The sequence below is a fragment of the Anguilla anguilla genome, chromosome 4 (assembly GCF_013347855.1).
Source record: "Anguilla anguilla isolate fAngAng1 chromosome 4, fAngAng1.pri, whole genome shotgun sequence".
NCBI classification, from domain to species: Eukaryota; Metazoa; Chordata; class Actinopteri; order Anguilliformes; family Anguillidae; genus Anguilla; species Anguilla anguilla.
In genome coordinates this window covers 6,870,866-6,882,723 of record NC_049204.1, presented here as the reverse complement: position 1 = coordinate 6,882,723, position 11,858 = coordinate 6,870,866, and the positions used below count along the sequence as shown (strand labels likewise).

At 49.8% G+C, this 11,858-nt stretch overlaps 1 protein-coding gene across 1 annotated transcript in view; it reads left to right on the top strand.

Moving 5' to 3' along the window:
• The window catches only part of LOC118225200 (single-stranded DNA-binding protein 3-like), a 34,785-nt gene extending 23,594 nt beyond the window's left edge, over positions 1–11,191 (top strand). Inside the window, exons 3-5 of the mRNA XM_035413289.1 lie at positions 2,836–2,897; positions 10,515–10,644; positions 11,126–11,191. Coding sequence (XP_035269180.1) covers positions 2,836–2,897; positions 10,515–10,644; positions 11,126–11,191 — 258 coding nt within the window. The remainder of the gene's footprint in view (positions 1–2,835; positions 2,898–10,514; positions 10,645–11,125) is intronic.
• The last annotated feature ends 667 nt before the right edge of the window (positions 11,192–11,858 follow it).

Sequence of the window (11,858 nt, the reverse complement as noted above, 5' to 3'; positions counted from 1 at the left end):
TCTCTCCCTCTCTCTCTCTCTCCCTCTCTCGCTCTCGCTCTCGCTCTCGCTCTCGCTCTCTCTCTCCCTCCCTCTCTCTCCCTCCCTCTCCCTCTCTCTCCCTCCCTCTCCCTCCCTCTCTCTCTCTCTCTCTCCCTCTCTCTCTCTCTCTCTCTCTCTCTCTCTCTCTCCCTCCCTCTCTCGCTCTCTCTCTCTCTCTCTCTCTCTCTCTCTCTCTCTCTCTCTCTCTCTCTCTCTCTCGCTCTCTCTCTCTCTCTCTCTCTCTCCCCTCATCCGCTCCCCGTCCGTCAGGTTTTCCGCGCTTTCGGCTTTCTACACTCCGGTTCGGGTCCCCACAGGTACGCGCTGCAGGAGAAACACACCTGTGTTGTGCCCTTAATGAGACAGCTGTCATCCCGGGGCCCGTCCCCCGACGCGGCCCCTCAATTAACACCTGTGAGGCCCCCTTCCGCAGGGCCCCTGCTCCTCCAGGGGACCCGCCCGCTCCCGTTCGCCCCGGCTGCGGTTCCGCTTCGCTTCGCCAGCCCGTCCGTTCATACCAGGGGGTGAACAGAACCACTGGGTCACAATAAGTGTGTTTGTAGTGTATCAGTGGTACTGGTGGGGGGGAAGCGGAGGTACTGCTGGGGGAAGTTTGGGAACCTTTTATTTGGTTTTCTCCCCACTGGGAGTTTTTTTTTTTTTTTAACCTGATGTACCTGCTATTTGTGGGTTCAGGCCTGGTGTTTGCTCTGTCTCTTGCCTTGCTACTCTGTAAAGTGTCTTTGTGACAGCTCTCTGTTAAAAGCGGTATACAAATAAAATGTAATTGAATTGAAGTTAATTTCTTTGATGGTGTTGTAATGTCGAGGGCCTTTTGGAGACTCCTGTAAGTGTCAGAGGAGGGCTGGAGTCGGTCCGGCTCGGTCTCCACGCTCACACTGCTCTTAACTTCCTGTCTCGCTGCATAGTCGTGGGGACTGATTGGTTGTGTGCAGGTGTTGGGTGGGGGGGGCGGGCGGATTTCACACACTGTGTGTGTGTGAATGTACAGTATGTACCTGTGTGTACTGAGGCAATGAGACTTATTCTATGTGTGAGTGCTGTGTGTGTGTGTGTGTGTGTGTGTGTGAATGTACAGTATGTACCTGTGTGTACTGAGGCAATGAGAGACTTACTCTGTGTGTGTGAGTGCTGTGTGTGTGTGTGTGTGTGTGAATGTACAGTATGTACCTGTGTGTACTGAGGCAATGAGAGACTTACTCTGTGTGTGTGAGTGCTGTGTGTGTGTGTGTGTGTGTGTGAATGTACAGTATGTACCTGTGTGTACTGAGGCAATGAGAGACTTACTCTGTGTGTGTGAGTGCTGTGTGTGTGTGTGTGTGTGTGAATGTACAGTATGTACCTGTGTGTACTGAGGCAATGAGAGACTTACTCTGTGTGTGTGAGTGCTGTGTGTGTGTGTGTGTGTGAATGTACATTATGTACCTGTGTGTACTGAGGCAATGAGAGACTTACTCTGTGTGTGTGAGTGCTGTGTGTGTGTGTGTGAATGTACAGTATGTACCTGTGTGTACTGAGGCAATGAGAGACTTACTCTGTGTGTGTGAGTGCTGTGTGTGTGTGTGTGTGTGTGTGAATGTACAGTATGTACCTGTGTGTACTGAGGCAATGAGACTTATTCTATGTGTGAGTGCTGTGTGTGTGTGTGTGTGTGTGTGTGTGAATGTACAGTATGTACCTGTGTGTACTGAGGCAATGAGAGACTTACTCTGTGTGTGTGAGTGCTGTGTGTGTGTGTGTGAATGTACAGTATGTACCTGTGTGTACTGAGGCAATGAGAAACTTATTCTGTGTGTGTGAGTGCTGTGTGTGTGTGTGTGTGTGTGTGAATGTACAGTATGTACCTGTGTGTACTGAGGCAATGAGAGACTTACTCTGTGTGTGTGAGTGCTGTGTGTGTGTGTGTGTGTGTGAATGTACAGTATGTACCTGTGTGTACTGAGGCAATGAGAGACTTACTCTGTGTGTGTGAGTGCTGTGTGTGTGTGTGTGTGTGAATGTACATTATGTACCTGTGTGTACTGAGGCAATGAGAGACTTACTCTGTGTGTGTGAGTGCTGTGTGTGTGTGTGTGAATGTACAGTATGTACCTGTGTGTACTGAGGCAATGAGAGACTTACTCTGTGTGTGTGAGTGCTGTGTGTGTGTGTGTGTGTGTGTGAATGTACAGTATGTACCTGTGTGTACTGAGGCAATGAGAGACTTACTCTGTGTGTGTAAGTGCTGTGTGTGTGTGTGTGTGTGTGCAGGTGTAGGGTGGGGGGCGGGCGGATTTCACACACTGTGTGTGTGTGTGTGAATGTACAGTATGTACCTGTGTGTACTGAGGCAATGAGAGATTTACTCTGTGTGTGTAAGTGTTGTGTGTGTGTGTGTGAATGTACAGTATGTACCTGTGTGTACTGAGGCAATGAGAGACTTATTCTATGTGTGAGTGCTGTGTGTGTGTGTGTGTGTGTGTGAATGTACAGTATGTACCTGTGTGTACTGAGGCAATGAGAGACTTACTGTGTGTGTGAGTGCTGTGTGTGTGTGTGTGAATGTACATTATGTACCTGTGTGTACTGAGGCAATGAGAGACTTATTCTGTGCTGTGTGTGTGCATGTGAGTGTGTGTGTGCATGTGAGTGTGTGTGTGTGTGTGTGTGTGTGTGTGCGCGCGCTGTGTGAATGCTGTGTTTGATGGTGCGTGTGTGTATGTCTCTGTGTGTATGTTTGTATGCGTACATGCGTGTATATGCAGACGCGCGCGCGGGTGTCTCTACCGCTCTGACTCCCCCTCTCGTTCTCAGATCCGATGGGAGAAGAACATCACACTGGGGGAGCCCCCGGGATTCCTGCACTCCTGGTGGTGGTACGTATGCCCCCCCCCCTCCCCCGGCTTCCTGACTGAGCGCAACTTTCACACGCACATTCACACACACATTCACACACACACACACACACACACACACACACGCACATTCACACACACATTCACACACACAGACACGCTGGCCTGGATGCTCACCCAGAGACTTTATTCAGATGGTGAAAAAAAACAAAAAAAAACAGCGGCTGCCAGTGTTGTATTATAGGTAAGGAGCTGGTCCTGTAACCTAAAGGTCATAGGTTCGATTCCCGGGTAGGACACTGCTGCTGTAACCCTTGAGCAAGGTACTAAAGCTGCATTGCTTCAGTATATATCCAGCTGTGTAAATGGATGCAATGTAAATGCTGTGTAAAAGTTGTGTAAGTCACTCTGGACAAGAGCGTCTGCTAAATGCCTGTAATGTAATGTACGGCAATGAAAAGGTGGAGTTCCTCGTCTGGATTTTTCGAGTGATTAGAGTTGATGGTGATTGGAGTTGATTGTGACATCATCTGTTTGGACTACCCTACTGATGGTGTGAGTTAAGTTTTTTTTTTTTTTTTTTTTTAAATGTATGGATTCATTTCACTTATTTAAGTTTATTTAAGCAGGAAGAAAAGGGAGTTTTTCCTGAATGTTTCTCGCTGCAAGCCTACAGGAGAGGAGGCGGACGTGTTTGAGGCTTTCTGCCTGGGCCCTTTCAGTAGTCTGGCAGCAGGATGAACCCTCACTGCCTTCCTCTGGAAGCGCGTAGCAGTTAATTAATTATGACGGACCTTGGGTTGAATTTCTATAGCCAACTGTTAGCTTAATGCGCAGAGGTGCTGCAGCTTTTCAGCTTCTTTGCGTCTTAAAAAAAAAAAGCCAAAAAAAGGCCTGGCGCGAATCGTCTCCTCCTCGGCCCTCTCTCAGCCGGGCGCACCGTCGCCAGACTTGGCGGGAAACCGGGCGCCTTTAACAACGGCCGTGTATTAAAAATTGGACTTAACGGACCCGTGTGGTTTTCTCCCCACGGAAGGTGTTGTTTTTTTGTTGGGGCTCGGTTTGTAGGTAACCGAAAAGGAAAAGTGACTTTTCTTTTTGGTCTTACGAACTTTGAAACCGAACTGCCTCGCCCCCCCCCCCCCCCCCCCCCCCCCCAGCCCGCCCCTTTCGTTCTCATAGCGGGATCGTAGCTCGTGGCTCGTTCCTCTCTGTCTGAGTTGGCGGTTAGCGGTGCATTGTGGGAAACGGAGCCGGCGGCCCCCGGTGGACTGTGTGACCCAGGGGGAGCGGCGTCCGTCTGGGACCGCTGCACGTGGAACGGGAGCCTACCCCACCCCCCTCCCTCAAACCCCCCTTCCCCCAGACAAAAGGTCCAGATGGTAAGGGAAAGCCCCCCCCCCCCCAACCCAACCCCCTTCCTCAACCCCTCCCCCCCCCCAAACCTTTGTCTGCAGTCCCGTCCTTTGTTTGCGGAGGAGACCCCCTAACGGATTAACTCCTTACATTCCAGTCTCCCCTTTGTGTTAAACAGCCTACCCCCCCCCTCCCCCCGCCCCCCAGTTGCTCCCTCTATTCTGACTCTGCCTGTTTCCTGTTGGGGGGGGGGCGGTGGGGGTGGCTGAATAAGGGTATGGGGGGGGGGGGTTACTCATCCGTGAGTGTGGAGAGTGGGGTCGGTGGGGACACAGGGGTCGAGAGGGGGCTATGGAGTAGGTGCAGGTGTTGATGGTGTCATTAGCCTTTTTAATTTCCCGCATAAAGAGATTGTGTTTGACCAGTCTTGACTAAATGTCGACGCGTATTATGCCTTAAACTCGCCATTACGTTGTGTACACAGAGCTGCGTTTAAATGACTTCCAGCTGAAGTTCCCTCCCTCTCTCTCTCTCTCTCGAAGGAGGAGAAGAAGAAGAAGAAGAAAAAAAACTACAAAGTAAAGCAGGAATTTGGCTTTATCCCTGTGCACTCTGTTCTGAATGTGGCAGTTGTTTAAGAACAGGTATCGAACGTGGTGGGTCGTGGTTGCCAGATTGTGCTTGTGCATTTGTAGTCTTTTTCCTATACCGTTTTTTTTTGTCTGTAATTTATTATTTAAATAATTTAAACATTAAAACTAAATGGAACATTTAAATGCTTCCGTTTTTATTTTTGGTTTGGCCGAAAGCAGCGGGGCCAGCCCTACGAACGCAAATGTCTGTGACTGACTGACTGACTGACTGAGTGAGTGATGAAGTTACACCATTGGTCGGCCGAGTTATGGAGTTACACCATTGGTCGGCCGGATCACGTGTGTATGGTCCAGCCATATACTACGTTTTAACCTTGTCTGGTTTTTGTGGTGTAATAGCCCTGGCTCAGATTATTTAAGGGATTGTATTCTTCCATACGGCTTAAGTTGATGCTGTGCATTGGTCTGCCCCTTTGCCCTGTACCATTGCAGCGCCTGTTGTTTCCAAAAAAAAAAATGGCTTTTAATTTCAATAACATGTTTTCACGATTTTAATGCCCTGAAGATTCAGCTTCTCTCTGCTGCACGGGATTCGGGGGAATGCCCCGCAGAGTTTGGGTAACCGGTTGTGTTTCCGCTTGGCTTCTTCACCTCACGCAACGTTTCATCGTTGTCTGGGCCTTACATTGTCGATGGGCATATTGCGCATAACAAAACTACACAAAAAATACCCCCCATCTCATGTGGATTGTATTGACTCATCATACACTGCTATCATTACATTACATTACAGGCATTTGGCAGACGCTCTTATCCATTGCGACGTACAACAAAGTGTATAACCATAACCAGGAACAAGTGTGTCGAAAACCCTAGAGAGAAGTACCGTTCCAAGTGCAGACCAATTTAAGTATTGTTATAGCAATGTTTAGTATTGTTTTTTTTGTTCTGTTGTTTTTCTTCAGGAGTATCCTGTTCTTACCATTCTAAGATCTGAGCGATTCATATGTGGAGAAGACAACTGCGTAGATCTAAATATATAAATAAATATGAACTAAATAAATGAAAACGTGTAATATCCCCCTCCTTCCTCATCTTTTAGCAATGTGCAAACTTCAATTTCCTTTATTTTTCTTCTTTGCTGCTTTTCATATGTCGAATTTATTAGTTCTGCCTGAGGGGAATGTTAGTGTGAGATGATAAAACAGCTGATTTGCTCTGTGCTGTTTTAAGAGATTGCGAGTGGCGTGATGCCTGTGTCTTACAGTACAGTGTTAATGTTGGGGGAAAAAAGGACGCTGACAGAAAATTTGGTGGGGTGGTGAATCTTTTTCTCGATTGCAGCATTTTGTCCTGTTAAACAGCAGAGTCCTTCCCCCCACCCCCACCCCCCCCCCCCCCCCCACTCCCAGGCCAAGTAGGAGCCCCTTTGTCATGTGTTCGGCTGTGTTACCCCCGCCTGTATTGTTGCACACCGCTTCCTTACCTGCGGGCCTTAGGCTGTAGCTAAACGCAGTGTCTAGCTGGTCTAGAATGGGTGCGTGCGCGCTTCTGCATGTATGCCTCCGAGCATGCGTGTATGCGTGCGTGCCCGTGTACGTATACGCGTGTGCGTGTGTGTTCTGCGCATAGGTGTGCATGTGTGTAGGTGTGCGTGTGTGTTCTGCGTGTAGGTGTGCGTGTGTGTAGGTGTGTGTGTGTTCTGCGTGTAGGTGTGCGTGCGTGTAGGTGTGCGTGTGTGTTCTGCGTGTAGGTGTGCGTGTGTGTAGGTGTGCGTGTGTGTTCTGCGTGTAGGTGTGCGTGTGTGTAGGTGTGCGTGTGTGTTGCGTGTAGGTGTGCATGTGTGTAGGTGTGTGTGTGTGTGTAGGTGTGCGCGTGTGTTCTGCGCGTAGGTGTGTGTAGGTGTGTGTGTGTGTTCTGCGCGTAGGTGTGCATGCGCAGGTAGGTGTAATTTGTGCTGGAAAGCCATTCCTCACCCCCTCGCCACGGTCTGCACCGCGTGTTCACCTCCGTCCTGTTTAGATGCAGGACGCCAGGCGCACGGGGGAATTTATTTCAAGGATGTTTCGGTATTACAGCCGTCTGCGTGTCTGAAGAGAGCGTGGAGCCGCCGGCCGCGCCGAATTCGGCATCGTTTGCTCTGGCCTTGTTCCGCTACGCTCTGCCCCCAGCCTTGCCATTTGAGCTCTGCATCTTTCAGATCCCGGGTTTGGATTTCATTTTCTTCTTTAACTTGGAGCCTGACCCTGGACATGTTCCAGCCTTTCGTAATAATACCCATCCCCTCAAACTAAAATGGATGCAAACCCCAGAGGCAGACTTCATGAAAATGCAAGCTTATGAGGTGCCACCACGCGTGCAAAGGCGTACTACTTAAAATGGACCCTTAAAAAAACTGTGGTTTTGTATCGCGTGTGATTAGGATGTTCTTAACTGAACATTCTAATGCTGATGTAACAATCACTACTGAGTAACTGAAACCGATGGAGCTCTAGAACACCGACTTAGAATTTTGAGAAAAACATTCCAAAAAAAAAAAAACTGCTCTTCAAAGGCTTAAAGCGCGCTTACGTGTTACGTGTCCCGGACTGAACCGCGCTCTGGACACGCGACGGTGAAAGTTTACCCCACGCCGTCCCGTCCCGCGTCTGATCAGAGGGGGCTGCGGAGTACAATTGAGAGGTGCGTACGTTACACCTGAAGTGCGGAAGAGAGCGAGGGCCGCCAGCTCCTAAATCTCCCGCTTAAAAGAGGGGGTAAGATACTCGCCGGCGCGCTCCGTAGCGCGTTTAAATCAGCCGAGGAAATAAACAGCGCGTCAAATTAAAGCGTCCAGCTCGTTGTTATTGTTTGAACGCTAAATGATGAACACCAGGAAAGTCAGCCGCCGCCGCTAGTCAGCTGTAGTGTTCTCCCGGGGGGGGGTCCTGGATCAGTTATCCCCTGGTTTCGCGGGCCTGAGCTCGGCCATTGTGAGCTACAGTAAAAGGCACAGCTGATCCCAGATCAGCGCTTCTCCCGCGGGCGCTGAAGTGCCGTGTGAATGTCCAGGTGTGAAGGCCCGGGCTCGGCTAGACCTGGTGCTCAGGGAAGCAAAAGTACCTGACTGCCGTTGTTGTTTTTTTTTTTGTGTGTTCTTTTTTCTCAAAGCTCCCTGGCCTGCATTTAGCAGAGGCTCTTATCCAGAGCTACTTACACAACTTTTATGTTGCGTCAATTTATACAGCTGGATATATACTGAAGCAATGCAGGGTAAAGTACCTCGCACAAGGGTACAACGGCAGTGTCCGACCTGGGAATTGAACCTGCGACCTTTTTGGGTTACAAGACCGGTTCCTTACCCACTGTGCTACACTGCCGCCCTGTCTTCCTCTCGGTTCGAGCGGGGGCGGCGCGTCTTGCTGTCTTGCCGCGATGCGGAACGACGATACCGAAGTTCATTACAGTGAATAATCTTTGAAAGAAATCTGTAGGGATCTTGTAAATGTGTGACACCACACGATTGCCTGTCTTCACTCTATTTATCTTATGGTTTGTGCGCTTCCAGGACTGAAAGACCAGTGATTTAGAAAAGACTTGTTAAATATGGAAGACTTTATTATTATGGGCATTTAGCAGACGCTCTTATCCAGAGTCACCTTTGCGTTTTACGTAGTATTCATATTTATACAGCTCGATTTATTCTAAAGCAATTCAAGTCTAGTACCTCGCTCAAGGGTACAACAGCAGAGTCCTACCTGGAAATGTACCTTGAATCTTTTCAGTTACAAGCTCAGTTGCCTGACTGTTGCACTCCCCTGCCTGTCTGGGTTTCAGTCTGAAGCTCTGTGATGTCGGGGAGGCCCGATGTGAAAATGCCCTCAGCCTATAAGGGGGTCTGTATCTGAAAGATCAGCAGATCAGCCAAGAAGTTCCCCCTCCTTCTCAGTCAGCACTGGTGTAAAAGCACCCTCTTCCCTAAACACACTCACACACGCTCACTCACACGCGCGCACACACACACACACACACGCTCACCCACACACGCGCACACACACATACACTCTCTCTCTCTCTCTCTCTCTCACTCACAACTCACACACACACACACATGCACACCCCCCCCACCCCCCCCCCCCCCACTCACACACACACACACACGCACCTGTGTCTGGCTGTTGCTATTTCAGTAACAAAGCGCAAACTTGCGTCTCATTTCATTTTCCCGAGAGCTGATTGGATTTGAGCCGGTTTCCCGCCCCCCCCCCCCCCCCCCCCCGGCACGGCCCTGGCGAGGCTGCGGTCTCCTCCACGCCGGCTGATAGATGTGATAATGCAGCCCCGGGTTTATTATACGCCGGCTCACCGTGGCGCGGGGCCGACTCCTCCACGTTCTTCTTCTCCTCTTTCTCCCGTTGCCCTGCACCGCCATCTTTTTTTTAAACATCTTCTTCTCTGCTGTTTTTCAGCTGATCTGTTTTTCCGTTTGGCTTCTCTATTCCCATCGCTTTTTCGTTTCCGTGTTGTCCTACGCTCAAGCTCGAACCCCCCCCCCCCCCCGGTTTCTGTTTGTTCCCCTCTGTTTTCTCATACAATAGGAAAAACACCCATTCTAGGTTGTTGAGGAATCTATGGTGCAGCCCTCTTCCTGCAGTGTTGATTTTGAAGGTGTTGGGAGCCAATATGGCCGCCCCAGGCCTCGCAACCAATCAGCCCTGCAAGACTGATCACTGTCAACAAATCAGATTTCTGCAAACATGCACAGCCCTTCCTCCCCACAGCTAGGAACTGACCAGTGGTTCTGTTTTTTTTCTTGCGATCAGATCATTTTTAGATTTTGTTAAACCTTGTGTGATGTAAGCTGTCCTCCCTTTTGTTAGAAGCAAGCCTCATAAAATAATGAATAATAATGAATAACGTTTCAAAAGTGACTTTGGTTGGAGTCTTGCTCCAGATCTACGAGTTCCCAGTCAGCAGGTCGTATGGGGGTATCCATTAAGTCGATACCTAAAGAGTGGGGAACTGTTTAATTTACCAGTTAAACGGTTGCTTAATTCCAATTAAGTGATTAAGCGAGCACGGGATGAAACCTTTTGCCCCCCACAGCCCTTAAGGGTGAGATTTCCCTTAATTGAACAAATCTCTGGCTTTGATCAGTCGACCGCTGGTCTCCTCAGCTGGAACGGTGGCGGGACTGGGATCTGAACCTTGACCTCTGCTGGGAGAGGAGGAGGATGATGCTTATTATCATCGTAGTGGATGACTGTTGTTGTTGTTTTGAACTCCTCCTCGATAGCCTTGTGCAGAATACATTGTTTTACCATACACATGCACAGCTGGGTATTGAATGGAGTAGTTTCACATGAGTACCTTACTAACTGGCACAATGGTAGGATTCCACCTTCCTCTAACCAGATATAAGATAAACAGCTCCAGGATACAAACTCTTTGGCCACCAAGCATTACTTCTGCCTGTGAGTAGAACTCTTAATTGGCCAGTAAGATCAGTTTTGATTGGCCAATCTGGTCAGTAAGCTCAACTTTAATTGGTAAAATTACTGGTGTTCTAGGGTGTCAGCTCAACTTTGTTCTATTTTTGTATATAACATGATAATATTGGTGAGAATGTGTTGTAGCTTTTTTTGTGTGAGTATTGGTATGCGTGGATGGCTGTCTTAATGCCTCGCTTCTCCCCCTCTTCCTGCTGCAGTGTATTCTGGGATCTGTACTGCGCCGCTCCAGACAGGCGGGAGACCTGCGAACATTCCAGCGAGGCCAAGGCTTTCCACGACTATGTGAGTGACAGCCTTTTTCACCAATCACTTGTGTTGCTACTGTGGGTGGGCGGGGCAGGGTTAGGGCGGGGTCGCAGTCAGATTGGTTGAAGTCTGATTGGTTGAAGTCAGATTGGTTGAATTTGGATTGGTTGAAGTCGGATTGGTTGAATTTGGATCGGTTGAAGGCTGATTGGTTGAATTTGGATTGGTTGACTTCTGCGTTGCTTCGTGGCAACAGCATTCTGCTGACTTCACAGTCATCCTCTGATTTGATTTTAAGTTGTCTCTTTTTTTTTTCTCCCCCTTCTCTTGTAACCACTGAATGGTAAGACGATTAATAAAAAGGTGCTGTTCCATGGTAGAAGAGGTAGAAGAGCTCAGCTCTCTAGCTGTTTGTGATGTGGAGGTGTTTCCCCCTTTTCTCGCCCCTTAAAAAGCGGGGGCTGCCGTCGGCGTTTTGGGCCGCGGCCGGACTCTTGCCGGTTGTCGGGCGAGCTATGATTCGGCCCCTCCCCCTTGCCCCCCCCCCCCACCCCCTCTCCAGCTCTTAATGGATCCAACACCAGACACGGGAGGTCACCGGGCAGCCGCGCTCACTTCCTCGCCGTGACCTCTGGCCCCCCCCCCCCCGAGCCGTACCTAAACTGCCTGCGGGGGGTTGGGGGAGGTTGGGGGGGCACCCACTGCATGGCTTTTTCATTAGTGCTCCTGATGGCCTCCATACCTCCATAAAAGCCGGCCTTATTAAAGCATCTGGGCCAGCAGTTCGTGCGAAGATTAGAAGCAGCGATGGGCTCGCATGGGGTCAGACCCCTGCCCCCCCCCCCCCCCCCCCCGACCTCCTCTCAACTCCCCCCACCCCCCCCGACCTCCTCTCAACTCCCCCCCACCCCCCCCGGCGTGGCTGTCCACCGACACTGCTGGTGTGCGTGCGTTAGCAGAGTCACATGGTGGAGAGTCTTCAGGTGGACAGGCTCCCGGATTGGACCGCATAAAGCCAGTTTGGGCCAGTTTGTCTCTCCGCAGCGTCAGAAATCTTTTTAAAAAATGTGTTCCTTTATCTGCCAGCTCGAACTGTGGTGTACAAAAGTGCCGTGAACCCATTTCTAACACGTTCTGAGAATCTCATGAATATATCTGCGACGGAACAAAATGTCTGTAACACGTTGCTGTCGTAGCCTGAATTTGGATACAAATATATTGACTCATCCTGGCAGTTTCAACAAGAGCTCTGTGACCCGGAATAGATTGCGTTGCGGACGTTGAATATCGTGTCT